Here is a 13,757-nt window from a genome sequence, read left to right on the forward strand (position 1 = left end):
TAGAAAAAAACGAAAGGGAAGACCCATTAATTGTAAGTACAAGCTAACAACACACATGTAACATGTTTACCCATGAAAAAACAAAAATAGATAATGATGTAGGTTGGAGACGGAAAAAAGAAGAAAAAGAAAGGTACTTCAATTAATATTATAATTATAATAAATTATAATAATTATAATTAATTATAATAATAACAAAAAATGACCCTTTAATTTTACTTTGGATTATTTTGAAATTCTGTGTATCCGTTCCAATTTGCATAATCCATAATCCATATTCCGCATACGTGTGTAGTGGATTATAACAAACCCAGGTGAGGTCCGCATAGTCTATCCCTGGCAATAAAAGCACCACTGTGTGCGTTGTTTCATGTGAAACACCCAATCGCATAGTCCTTTACGTCGTTCCATGGCCATGATGGTGACGGAGGGCAACGACAGCTGCGGCAGCGGAGTGCAGCACCATAGCAATTCCTCCTCCTCCTCGCCTGCGCAAACTCGTCAGCAGCGCCACAAGGTCGAAGTATACAATGAGATTCTTCGCCGCTTGAAAGATTCCGGCCACGAAGATGCTATGCAACCTGGCTTCAACGATCAGCTTTGGGCTCACTTCAATCGCCTTCCCACACGGTCCTCTCCTTGCATTCTCTCTTCTCTTCTACAAATACTCGCTGCAAACTACGTTAATTATTCTTCTACCATTCTCATACGTGTTTCATTTCTATCTTTATGTATAAATCTCGTTTTCTTTGTCGTTTTGTTGGAGTTTTATTTTATTTACTTTTTATGAGTCTGTTTACGTGAGGTTTTGGCAGTGGATTGGTTTTGTTTCAAGCGTGAACTTGCGTAGTAGAATTAACCTTTCCTGCTTCTCCTGAATCCGTACGGAGACACTAGGTTTTAGTGAATGTTTGTTGTAATTGTGTTTTGTTTGGTGTCATGTGTTACATTAGGTCTGCGATTTTGGTTGTTGGAGAGAGATTTGAGGTTATTCTGTAATGCAGGTACGCGCTGGATGTGAATGTGGAAAGGGCGGCTGATGTTCTTATGCACAAGAGATTATTGCAGTTGGCGCATGATCCTGCTAATAGGCCTTCAATTGAAGTTAGATTAGTTCAGGTGACCTGATCCTTACTCATTATGGATGACACTGGTGTATTCTTCATGCTGTTAGATCATTTTCTTTCAGTTTTTGCTTTTTAGTGCTTTCACGTGGTGCAGCATTGTTGTCGGCTGTGCCTTGTCGACTTCTTAATTGTCATTTCCAAGTGGATCTTTTTGTTCCTGGCAGAGGATAACTATATGAAATGTACAAGTTTCAATTAGACTTGCATGTTATATCTATATATATGCTAATACATTACTAAATGCGTCTGGAGTCTCTAGGTGTTGTTGGACTCCCTGCATGTGAACGATTGTTTTTCTTTTTTTCTTTTTGTGAAACTTTTCCTACTCATTAAGATAGTCTTCTATCTGTCTGGAGTCAGGAGGGAGCCATTTTGATCAAATGCAACTACGAACAAATACACACTGTCAGCAATGCAGCATACTTAACACAATTCAGTCTCTTGCTGAACTAGAACCAAACGAGCTTGTTTAGATTTTATAGGATCACTCCATAGTTCTTCCAGGATCTCCACCGAATCATCCTGGAATAATATAAATGTATCTAAGATTAAGAAAGGTTAATTTGCGTCTCTACTTAGTATGTGGTCTGAAGCTAGCTTGATTGCGAGTACTGGTGAGAAGGGGAAAGTTTAAGAAAAAAATGATGATTACAAATGTTAGTTTGATTGTGAAATTGTGGTTCATACCTGAAATAGCATTTGCTTCTAAGTTGTGCTTATGGATTTTGGCTCAATTTACAGTTGTATGATCTATGATGGTCGAGGACTCTAAACTCAACATTGCTTGATTTTTCTTATTACATTATTCATCGAATAATTAAAATACTTCGTGGATTTCAACTTGTTTGTCTTCATATAGCATTGTGGATGTTCACTTGAGCCACTATCTGCATATTAGCATGATTAATATTGTAAAAGTCTATTTGGTTACTGTATGATTAGAATGTCGAGGAATATTTACTATCAGCAAATCAACCTTGATTTGTTTGGTTGATTTGTCCCTTGTACTCAAAATATATTTTTCATGCCCATATTTTGTAATGATTATGTTCTTTCCTGCTGGATTCAAGTTGTTTTTAATTTTAATTTTCATTTTTTGGGTGTTGTGATTCATGTCCTTTACCTCAGTCCATGTTGGTCATATCATTTTGGTATTGGAATCTTCGTGCAGGTTCATCCCATATCTGATGGAAACTCAGCTGATGCTTCTGAATTGGATGATCCTGGGACAGAATCTGGTCAAAGTTCTTCAAAGTACTCTAGCAGACAGAGGTACTATTTTCTCTCACTTGTTATATATTTCATAAATTTCTAGTAACTTATTGGGTACCATTATCACAAAGGACAAGAAACGGGTCTGCATAAAGCAATACTAATTATTCTAGTTAACCAGGGTTGATGCCGACATTCTTCAATTCTAATTTTTCTTCTTCTTTTCAACGTTCTAGTATACATCCACCTCCTGCTTTTGGTTCTTCTCCTAATCTTGAAGCATTGGCTCTTGAAGCAAATAGTTCTGAAGACATAGAGGAGGAACAATCTGTACATGCCAATGTTCAATATTCACGGTGAAACTTCTTCTGCAAGCTGCACTCAATAATTTAGAAACTAGGCATGGAAAATTTCTTTGAAGACGTAGAGTCTAAATTGCATATGCTTTTCTATTTTCATGGCTGTAGATATGAAGATATAACCCAGCTGGTCTGTGATACTTGTAGCTTTCATATATATACTTTTTAATATTGTTATATTTTTTTGGCTTTCTTGAGGCTGAGGTGTGATGATAATATTATTTGAATTTCCTTTGGTCAATCCTGTAAAAGACAAATTTAAGAACTTTGCTAGTACGCCTATATGAACTTGTATGATGTGTGGAGCCTTTATAACAATTAAATGGTTTATGCAGTTTTTAGTCAAATGTTCTAATATAGTTTTGATGTTTACTTTGAAATATTAAGCATTTGTATTCTAAAAATGCAGACCCATGCATGAAATCACCATCTCAACAGATGACAAGCCAAAGATTCTTAGCCAGGTATTTGATATCTTTCTGATAAAAATATGTACAGGATATATTTGATGTTGTATTATGGACCAAATAGAATGACATATTAGAGTATAACAATCAATCATTCATAAATGCATAAGAATAAATTAAATCCCCAATTGTAGTAACTACACTTTGATTTCTACTAATAAATAATGCAATACTTTAACCAATATTAGATTTTCTTATCTCTCTTACAAAGTGGCGATCTATTTGTACATGTCTAGTCTCTTCTTGGAAGACCAAATTTGGTGCAATGTGAAGGGGCCATTGATATGTGTCATTTATTGGATTTCCTCAAATTTTAGCAGTCGGAAAAGTTGTTTTAAACAATGTAATCTGGCATGTAGTCGCTGCCACAACACAATATGCAGCTTGGCATTCGATCTAGCAACTGTGTATGCTTCTTATTTCTCATTGATGTCATATTTCCTCCAATAAAATCATAATAGCTGAAGTGGATCCCTTATTTGCTGATAATCCTACCTAGTTAGTGTAATAGTAACAAATGATATAACAAATCAAGTTACCAAGGACTTCGAAAATAAGGTAGAGAAACAAAGGGTACATGATTACAACTGACCAATGGCAATGGTAAGTCGGGAAAGTTTGCTATTATTTGAAATTAGTAGTTTTAACGAATAGGAAACTTTGAAGTTTGAAATTGTTGCCAATTTCTTTTTGTTTTCATTTACATCATACATACCCTTTTCATATTTTACTGGTAAAAGATTACTTTTTCTGTATTATGTCCAAATAAAATTAATTACCTAGAATATCTCTGTAACAATATATTATAAGAATATTCAATTATGAATATTAAATTATTGAAGTAATTTAATTTTAGCATTTGTCCCAAATACATCATTTTTACTAGAAATAGCAACATCCTTAGCAATACTACAGGCAGATCACTTGAGCCACAGTAGCAAGTTTTGACTGTTGTCTAGCCTTGTTGTGACATTCTATCTCCATATATCCATGGGAGTTGCAATAAATGGGTAACCATGACCTCCACTTCATCCTCTATGATAAGAATGGGATTCAAGGGTTGAGGAATCATTAGCAGCTGTAGAGAAGTGGCCAAAAGTGTGGATTAAAGGACAGAATAGTTGTTCATTATCTATATCATACGAGGGTAGATGGGATCTTGATAATATATATTCAATTACAAATGAAATCAAGTTCAGTTACGAGGCTGACAATACCTAGTGCAAGAACCGTGAAAAATTGACTTTGTTGTGCAGCATGGGTTGTTATATCACCAATGAACACCATCAGAATTTCAAATAAACAATTAAATGATCAAGCTCACTAATATTGGCCTGCATGCTCATGTCATCATTTCCAAATTGACTGGAAAAATTACAAATGGAATCAAGTTTAGTTACAAGGCTGACAATGACAAGGGCAAGAACCATGAAAACTTTACTGTGTTGTTCAGCATGAGTTGTTGCATCACTAAAACACCATGAGGGTTTCATAAACAATTAAATGATCAAGCTCATTAATATTGGTTTGCATATTCATGTTTCCCAAAATCAAGTTGAAAATCACATTAAAGTGATGATGACCATTGTCGTAATAAGTATTATTGCCTTTTATCTAAAGATCATAGTAAGTTGTAGAGTCTTGGTTTTGCTATTGGAGTTTAGGTGCAATAAAAAAAAAACAAAAAATGCTTCACAAAGTGGCAAGAATTTTCTTCCAACTTGTTGGGAATAACCTTGGTTTGTTTGGTTAGGTGATTAGCACTTGAAACCACAACTAGACAGAACAATCTAGGAAGTGTAGTTAGTTGTCCCAATCAATTTTTCGCATTAGATCAGCAGGATAATGGTAAATGTTACTATAGTACCAGAATCCAAAGAGGATCCGTTGGAGGTCTAAAGAATAAAGGCAGAAAAGGTTTGGAGAGGATTGCAGGAGTATGGGTCTTACATTACATGAAATAGGGTCACTTGTTAGTGTACATACAACAAAATCATAAATATGTAAGAACAAATTGAATCGCTAATTTGTAGTTACTAAATACCCAATTTTTAGTAATAGATTTGTCATATTTATAATCAAAAGGTCATATATTAGTACTACCTTATTCTTAAATTGGTACTGGATAAATTAGCATTGCTTAGCATTTGACTCGGATCAAACGGGCATTTAAGATAGCTTAGAAACAATCAATCACCCCACTCAGATAATCTCAAATTGGAGTAACTTTGAATCCCACGTGGTAACTGAAAGGTCTTGCTCCTTGTGCAGTTAACTGCTTTGCTTGCTGAGATTGGACTGAACATCCAAGAAGCACACGCCTTTTCTACAACTGATGGTTACTCATTAGATGTATTTGTTGTTGAAGGATGGCCCTATGAGGTATGCTGATAATCATTTGCTATAAGTTTATTTTGATGGATATATATCCTTAAGAAAAGGCAGAAGTTTATTTCAAAGTTTGATGTCATTGAACACCATATCTATTTTTTAAAAAACATAGTTCTAATTCATATGAACTATGTTGTAGCAACTGTATTTGAGTCACAAGCACCAGTTCATCAACCACAAAGCCTAACTGGTTCTTTTCTCTGGAAGTCTTTATTTTTTACTTCTCATGCATTATGGAATACCTTGTTATGTTACTTTTTTCCATCACTCCCATTCTCTTTTTTAATGATTATTATTGTTAGAGGTTCCTCTTATCAAGCACAGCTTGACTATTTGGCATTTAAACAGGAAACAGAAAAGCTGAAAGCAGCTTTAGAAAGAGAAGTCTTGAAGAAGATTGAGGTAAATTGGACCCTATACTGTGTTTCTAAATGTCAGTTAGAGTCAATTTGACTGATATTTGATAAGTGCAATCTATTTTTAACAAATGCTCTCAGAGACAGGTGAGGTTCAGTCCGCAATCTGTATCTTCTGTTGATGAGCCTGATCAACCAAAGATGAAAACTGAATTGGATCATTTGCCAATACCAAATGATGGGACAGATGTTTGGGAAATAGATCCTAAACATTTGAAATATGGAACTCAAATTGCATCTGGGTCATATGGTGAACTGTGAGTACATAGCCGATGAGAAATATGCATTTCTTTTATTACTTCCTGTTAGATGTTCTCACTGATTGCATATATCAATTCACTTTTTAATTTTCTGGTTATTTTTAATTAAATCAGATTTAAAGGTGTATACTGTAGCCAGGAAGTAGCGATCAAAGTTCTCAAGCCTGAGCATGTAAATTCAGAATTGCAGAAAGAGTTTGCACAAGAAGTCTATATCATGAGGTTTGTTTTAATAAATTTGTGTTGTAAGATTGTACAACTTCAAAGTAGGACTAAGGTGATTTTGTAACTAAAACTATCAATTTTGGTAGAGTGCATAGTTATCAATATCCGATAGAGGTCACTTATCGGCTTGCACTGAAACACCATGGTGGGAATGGAGATGACCTCTATTTTAAATGTTACTATAAAACTAAATAGTATATACACTACACATAAAATATTAAAAACGAATTAATACCACAATTAAAGAAATTCATGATAAATAATAAGTACACACATCACAATCATCTTCAATCTAGGATCAATGAACGTAGTAGTGATATCAACAAGTGAAATTTGATGGTGAAATTTATTGAAAAGGAACATAACAAGTTAGACATAAATTTACAGAATGTGAACTGGGGAGTCTGTAAGAAGAAAGAATAGAACATATGAAAAAAAAATACTTGTATAGTGAGTGAGAAGGAATAGATGTCAAAACAGAGGTACTTTTGTGCGGAATATTTTACCCAAACAACCATGGTTGTGCTTCCTAAATTGATGATATTAAAAACTGTTCTGCTATTTGACTCCCGTAGCAGTCCAGGTTTGGTCCACTTCACTACTGTGTTATATTGACTAGTACTAAGAGGGAGTAAAAAATAAAAAGATGTACATGCTATGATTCTTGTTAACTAAGAAATAAAGCGCATTAAGTTGAAACATTTTATTCTTGTGAAAATATGGGCGTTTTATTTATACTGAGAAAATGAAATCAATACAATAAATAGAGGAGATTTCATATCCTTTAATAATGAAGTTCTTAACTAGAATAAATAATAATGTTCCTGACAATAAAGATATAATCTTGACATTCCTAATTATGAAGTTTCGGTCCTTATTTTATAAAGATCTGAGATCATAACAATTCTTTTGTCCTTCACATAATGATATTTGGAACAATGTTACGTGTTTCTTTGGAGTGTACTAGTTTTTCCCATTGTTGATTGTAATTGAACATCCCCCGTCTTTAGATGTGAAGTTGAGCTTCATAGCAGTTGTCACCAATTTATCAACTTAGAGGGTCCAATTCCTTTCATATTTAGTGTCAACTTCCTTGTGGAATTTCTGCCTGCGATCTTGATTTCTATATGACAATCTGAACCTAAGTTTTTGTGAGGTTTTAAATTTTCTCCTCATAATATTGTGTTAAAAATAGTCATAGTTAATGTAAGCAAGGGGGGGAATTGACTAATGAATGATATTAGATTGACTTTAAGTATCTCCTGAATATGGACTTTCTTAAAACTAGTTATGGTAATGCACATTTTAGCCACAGAGTTTACAGATGCACTTTAACAGTTACATTCCTATCTAACTTGATACTAGTTATCTTATGCAAAGTTTTAATTTAGTTGTTTTATTGACAATTGAATTTTTTTTGGTCATTTGGTACAGTGAAAGAATACAAAAAGCAAATTAATTATAGTTTTATCTTCTTGTTTAAGAAAATATTATGCATCTGCCGTATTTAACTTGCTAATGGAACTAGCAGAAAGGTTCGACACAAGAATGTTGTACAATTCATAGGAGCATGTACCAAGCCCCCACGTTTATGCATAGTGACAGGTGAAATTTAATGAATTACTTTTTGTTGTAGAGTAATGGAATATATGTGGTCTTAAAAATGCAGCAATTCTCAACCTCGTAATGGTTGTATCCTTTTCAATTTTCAGAATTTATGTCAGGTGGAAGTGTGTATGACTACCTACATAAGCAGAGGGGCTTTTTTAAATTTCCTACCCTACTTAAAGTCGCAATTGATATTTCTAAAGGGATGAACTACTTGCACCAACATAACATAATCCATAGAGACTTGAAGGCTGCCAACCTTTTGATGGACGAAAATTGTGTATGATGTTTCCTTTATTTATATGCAATGCTTCTTCTGCTCTTCGCCCGTGTCCCACCCCACCCACCCACAAATACACGCACAGTATATCACAAATGTGGGTGAATAAACGGGGCATACAGAACTGAAAGTAGTGCATTTGTTCCATTACAGGTTGTAAAGGTTGCTGATTTTGGGGTTGCTAGAGTTAAAGCTCAGTCTGGTGTTATGACAGCAGAAACTGGAACATATAGATGGATGGCTCCTGAGGTACTTGATCTTCTCAAGTTACCATCATCAAGTTATTCAAATAGTTTCGACGATATTGATCAGCCTTTTAACACCCATGGTGTTTATCTGTTATAGTGTGACATGTCTTCACTTTTTGAACTTTTTTTTTCTCGACCTAAATTAATGTTAGTGTTTATCTTATCTTGATGAATTTTTTTCATACCGATCATTGTGGAAATTTATAACAAATTTGAAGATTTCATGAATCCCAAGCTCGGAATGTCTGTACTAGGTCACTAAAATTTGCTGTTCAGTAGTTTTCCTAGTTTAAATATTTTCTGGTGCCTAAAGTAGATGGGAGATATAACTATGAGTATATTTTCTTATCATGATTTCTCTGTATTGAAGGTTATAGAACACAAGCCGTATGATCACAAGGCTGATGTATTTAGTTTTGGAATTGTTTTATGGGAGTTGCTCACTGGAAAGGTATTTCTTATTTGCAACACCTTAATTCAAATATTTGTTTTCCTGAAGTAAATTATTGGGGGTTTTTTTTGCCAGCTTCCATACGAATATTTAACCCCCCTTCAGGCAGCTATAGGAGTGGTTCAAAAGGTAATATTTTTTCTCTTAAACTTGAGTTTTAGGATAAGCTACCAGTTAATGTCTTGTCACATCTGGAAATTTAAGATAGCGATTTACATTATTAAGTGGAAATATGTGTGTTAAATAGGTAGTGATTCTTTGTTTCTATAACTGTAAATACATTTCAGGGTTTGCGACCCACCATCCCCAAGAACACTCATCCAAAATTTGTCGAACTTCTTGAGAGATCCTGGCAGCAAGATCCAACATTGAGACCCGATTTCTCTGAAATTATCGACATCCTGCAGCAATTGGCGAAGGAGGTATAAAAAGATTTCTTAATGTAAATGTGTCATTTTTTAAGGTGCAAATTATTTCTTATGATCAGGGTGGAAGGTTGGGGTTCGATCATTTTGACTTTGGTTCCTAATAGATAGAAACTGGTCCCCAGGTTGTCCGTTATTCTTAAATACAACAGTCATTTTGGTTCCTGTGTTAACTACACAGCATTATAATGCTATAACAGAAATGCAAGTAACATGGAAACATTGTTGCTCCCTGTTTTTGGTCAGAAAATTGTTTGCTTCTTCATTTTCCTCATCATTATTTGATTGGTGTTTTGATAAGATCACCGTTGATAGTGGGAATAATCATCAGAAGGGTGGTAATGATGGTGATTGTTGGAGGGATTGGTGGTGCTAACAGGAGAGTGGAGGGTTGAACTTGAGGAGGACAAAGTACTTTGTGGTCGGAACTTGAGTGAGATAAAGGAGAGACCCGAGAGCGAGTGGGTTGTTTCTCGTTCTTCTCATGTACCTGCTAGAAACACTGGGGAGTTGTTTAAGTGCAAAAAAGTCGGGGCTGGAAGAAACAGAGGAAGGCAAATTGTAGTTGATGGAAAAGTTTGTGAGGAGGTTCTGAAGAAGAGTTAGATGAAGAAAAGGAGGATTGCAGCGGGCATTTGTGCTAGCAGAACGACGGGATGTTCATTGCTTATGAAGGGCGAACACTTCGCGTGTTTGATCTGTAGCAGTGTCAAACAGTTTCCGACGTTGACACCACTCTACACATTTCAAACGCTATTAAAAGTCTAATTAGAAATTAATTCTTGTTAGTTTGGACATTAGAGATTTGGACATTACAAAAGTTAATGGGAGCAGCACAATTTTGAAAAGTGTTTTAGTTCTGTCAAAGAGAGATGGTAATAAAGTTTTTAAGAGAGATTCTGTGGTAAATAATGCCTTTAAAGGCGTACTAATATTTTTAAAAAAAAACATACACTTTTAGAAAAGTCAGTTTAAAAAACGAATTATAGTAATGTTGTTGGAGCTCTAGAAGTTCGTGGGCCGAAAGAGCCCTTGGTCCGTGAGGGGCGTGAGACACATAAGGCTTGGAGGGTATATGAGCGTAAAAGGAAGAAGGGGCTAAAACTGAGATGGCATTAGTAGTGGAAAGGTTGTTAATCTTGGTGAGAACATGTCATTATTTAGTCGAAGAGGGGGATAAACATTGTTATTTTTTTTATATTTTGTTACAGGAGTTATGCACTGGGTAATTGGAGGTTTCCTCTTGTGGTTTCCATTTTATTGTTAATAATAAACAATTCTCCAGTTTCTTAATATTTTATACTTCTACATTTGACACTATTATATCATACTGGTATGTAACAGTTGTGGTCATTCATAATTCGTCTTTTTTTATGATCTCTTTTAATTTACTCTAACTGTGTTGTCAAGACTGATGATTTGAAATTGAGTTTATAAAATCCAGTTAGCTATCGTTATACAAGTCCTGTTTATCAGAATAGGTTATATATAAGATGGAGTTTAAGAGGGGCATATTATATTTGATAGTCACGACTTAGTTACGTGCTAGATATAAGAGATCGTATAAATTTGACGATGACGTAGATAACATTTTGTTTATATGTGGAGCAGGTTGGAGATGGAGAGGAGCGGCACAAAGAAAAATCTGGAGGACTTCTGTCAGTCCTGAGACGAGGACATCACTAAAAAATTATTTGAATATGGATGATGTCCATAACATGGTCATAGGTAGGATCAATCACAAGGGCCATTTCCCATTTATTTTTAAATTCTCATGTACAGTTATCTTCACATTATCTAATTGCTTTCTTTATAGATTTGTCACGATTTAAGCATTTTGAGAATATGATCAATTGCACATTTCTTCGAGTTTTACGACGATATTTATTTATATCTGTAAATAAAAGCTGTTGATGGTATATATTAAATTAAAATCGTAACATCAACCGTCTTTATCCCATCAAAACATTATGTAAAGTATTTTTTACATTTTAAAATCTTTATCAGTTGATTCTTCAATTATTGCACATGATGACATGTTTATCAAGCTGTTTGTTCGCTAATCGAACTGATTGAACGGATTATTCCAGTAAACCTCTGGAGAGGTGTAAGATAATGTAGTTAGCAAACTATGTTGCAGCTATGGCTGAGCTTTGGTGGAAAGGGAAGATATTTCGAAGACGTAGTTGAAGAAGAGGATGATGCGCAAGAGATGTTGAATTACTTACTGCATGCAAATGGCCGATTAAGGTGTACCTGCATTTGCTACATAAGTGAAACGAAACAAGAGCTTGCAGGTTTGGTTAAAGCTTAAGCGTTCATAATTTACATTGGTAAGAAGGTCGAATGCTTAGGAATCAAAGTTTGCTGTAGGTCACATGCAGAGAAGGAGCCAGACTAGATTGCTGGAGGGTCGTGTTTAATAATTAAAGTTTATTCAATCCAATTATATAATAAAGCCAGATTGACACAAATTTGTTTTTATACAACACCGACTTTATAGAGACATTTTTGGATCTGTAAAGAGAGAAAACGCGTTAAAGTATTCTGAATAATGACAATAACCACATGTGAAGGAGACAAAACAAGTGTAGATAGATAAAACATTTGCTAATTCATCTCAAAAGTTAGAACTTGTCGATTTTATCTATAATGATTTATTTCTTACTTTGAAAATATGATGCAGAGACAAATAATGACATTCGATTATAAATGTAATTATTTTAATTTACAGCTTTAAAAATTGTATTAACAGATTGTAAAAGTATACTGAAAGGACCAACTTATTCTCCTGTTTTATCTAAAATTTTGAAATTTATAATTGTTTCAACAGTTAAGTATTATAGAATATCATTGTCTTAGTAATTAAAATTGTATGTTTTGTCTTTATCAATGTAATAGAAAACGAGTGAAAAATTATGAAAAATAAGATTATTTAGATTAAAAAAATAAAAAATAGTATAATAGAAGGTGCAAAATAAAATAAAATGTGTAAAAAGATTTTTGTTTTCTTTGTAACCGTAAAAACTTAAAAATTTATAGTAATATTAAAAAATTGGTTTGAGTTATGTAATTCTTTTATTACTAAAGAAAGTATTACCTCTTCAATATTTTTAATATATATTTTTTTAAAGTATATTAAAATGGTGATATTTATAAATGTATGACAGAAAGAAAAGTCATTAAATGATAAAAAAAAACTTGTAAAAGTTATTCCTTTCAATGACTTTATACCAATAAAAATGTTAAAATGAGTGTATAGAAAATTATTTTATTCTCACATTTCTTACATCGAATATATTTACTATATATACCTATTAACTTTTTAATAATTTTTATTTTGAAAAATAATTATATTTTCTAAGAGACTCTAATCCTGAAATTGTTTAAGTTTGTCACATTAATTTTAGATAACAATATAAAATAAATATTATACCACAAGTATTTTATAATTCCTAATTATTTTTGTTATTAACTTTGACATGAAGTAAAAATGCGCTTCTGAAACTCAAATGAAATAATAAAAAGAATCTTTTTTGTCCATTAGTATTTTTTTTTTTGTTGAAATTACATACAACAAAACAGTTATTAATAGTAAAAATTTAAACAAAAACATCAAATATTTCAAACCTATTGAAGAACTATAAAGATATTATAATATATTAATTCTTTCTTATATGAAATAAACTTTTTCATTTCAATATTATCAAAATGTTATTAATTTAGTTCTCAATTTGGTTTGAGTAATAACTTAATATAATAATTTTCGTCAATTTAACCATAACGGCCTTTAATTAAAATATGAAATATATGTGATTAATTAAAATTATTTTTTTCTTTTACGAAAATAAAATATATATAAATAATAAATATCGAGTGACAATACAGTATCATCAACAACACACATTTAATAAAAATAATATATTAACTTATCTTTCAAATATAGAACAAAAATAAAAATATTGAAATAATGAAATCAAATTAAAAATATTATATACAAAAATATGTTTACAGGTGAATAATTTATTTTTTTGTTTTAATTTAATAATAATAATAATTGTTAGATAAAAATATCAAAAATATAAACTTTAATCGGTTTTTGAAAGTTTTCTTAATCAACTTTTTTGAAAATTAGTTAAAAAATTTACTTAATCAATTTTTAAAAGCTCATTAAAAAATTAAGAAATTTACTTGATTTTCAAAATAAAATCTTACTAGTTTCTGAAAATCGATTAAGATTTTAACTATTTTTAAAATTTGTAAAATTCTTAATCATCAAATTCTGATT

The 13,757-nt window shown here is 32.6% G+C and overlaps 1 protein-coding gene across 5 annotated transcripts; it reads left to right on the plus strand.

Moving 5' to 3' along the window:
- The first annotated feature begins 260 nt into the window (after window positions 1–260).
- On the plus strand, window positions 261–12,140 carry LOC108326478 (serine/threonine-protein kinase STY46). Of its 5 annotated transcripts, XR_008247764.1 has the most exons (18): window positions 261–630; window positions 1,005–1,119; window positions 2,299–2,399; window positions 2,576–2,695; window positions 3,108–3,162; window positions 5,437–5,547; window positions 5,905–5,958; window positions 6,054–6,229; window positions 6,347–6,454; window positions 7,989–8,062; window positions 8,170–8,345; window positions 8,499–8,594; window positions 8,964–9,044; window positions 9,120–9,173; window positions 9,332–9,466; window positions 11,081–11,197; window positions 11,610–11,766; window positions 11,843–12,134. XR_008247764.1 is itself a non-coding variant. In XM_017560004.2 (17 exons), the coding sequence occupies exons 1-16, from the start codon at window positions 410–412 to the stop codon at window positions 11,153–11,155; spliced, it is 1,752 nt and encodes a 583-aa protein (XP_017415493.1). In that variant the 5' UTR covers window positions 261–409; the 3' UTR covers window positions 11,156–11,197; window positions 11,560–12,140. The 5 variants fall into 5 exon arrangements, 4 of the variants coding, with proteins under 4 accessions (XP_017415493.1, XP_017415494.1, XP_017415495.1 ...); XM_017560004.2 differs by having other exon boundaries at window positions 11,560–12,140; XM_017560005.2 differs by having other exon boundaries at window positions 11,610–12,137.
- Window positions 12,141–13,757: the final 1,617 nt, after the last annotated feature.

The sequence above is a fragment of the Vigna angularis genome, chromosome 3, assembly GCF_016808095.1.
Source record: "Vigna angularis cultivar LongXiaoDou No.4 chromosome 3, ASM1680809v1, whole genome shotgun sequence".
NCBI classification, from domain to species: Eukaryota; Viridiplantae; Streptophyta; class Magnoliopsida; order Fabales; family Fabaceae; genus Vigna; species Vigna angularis.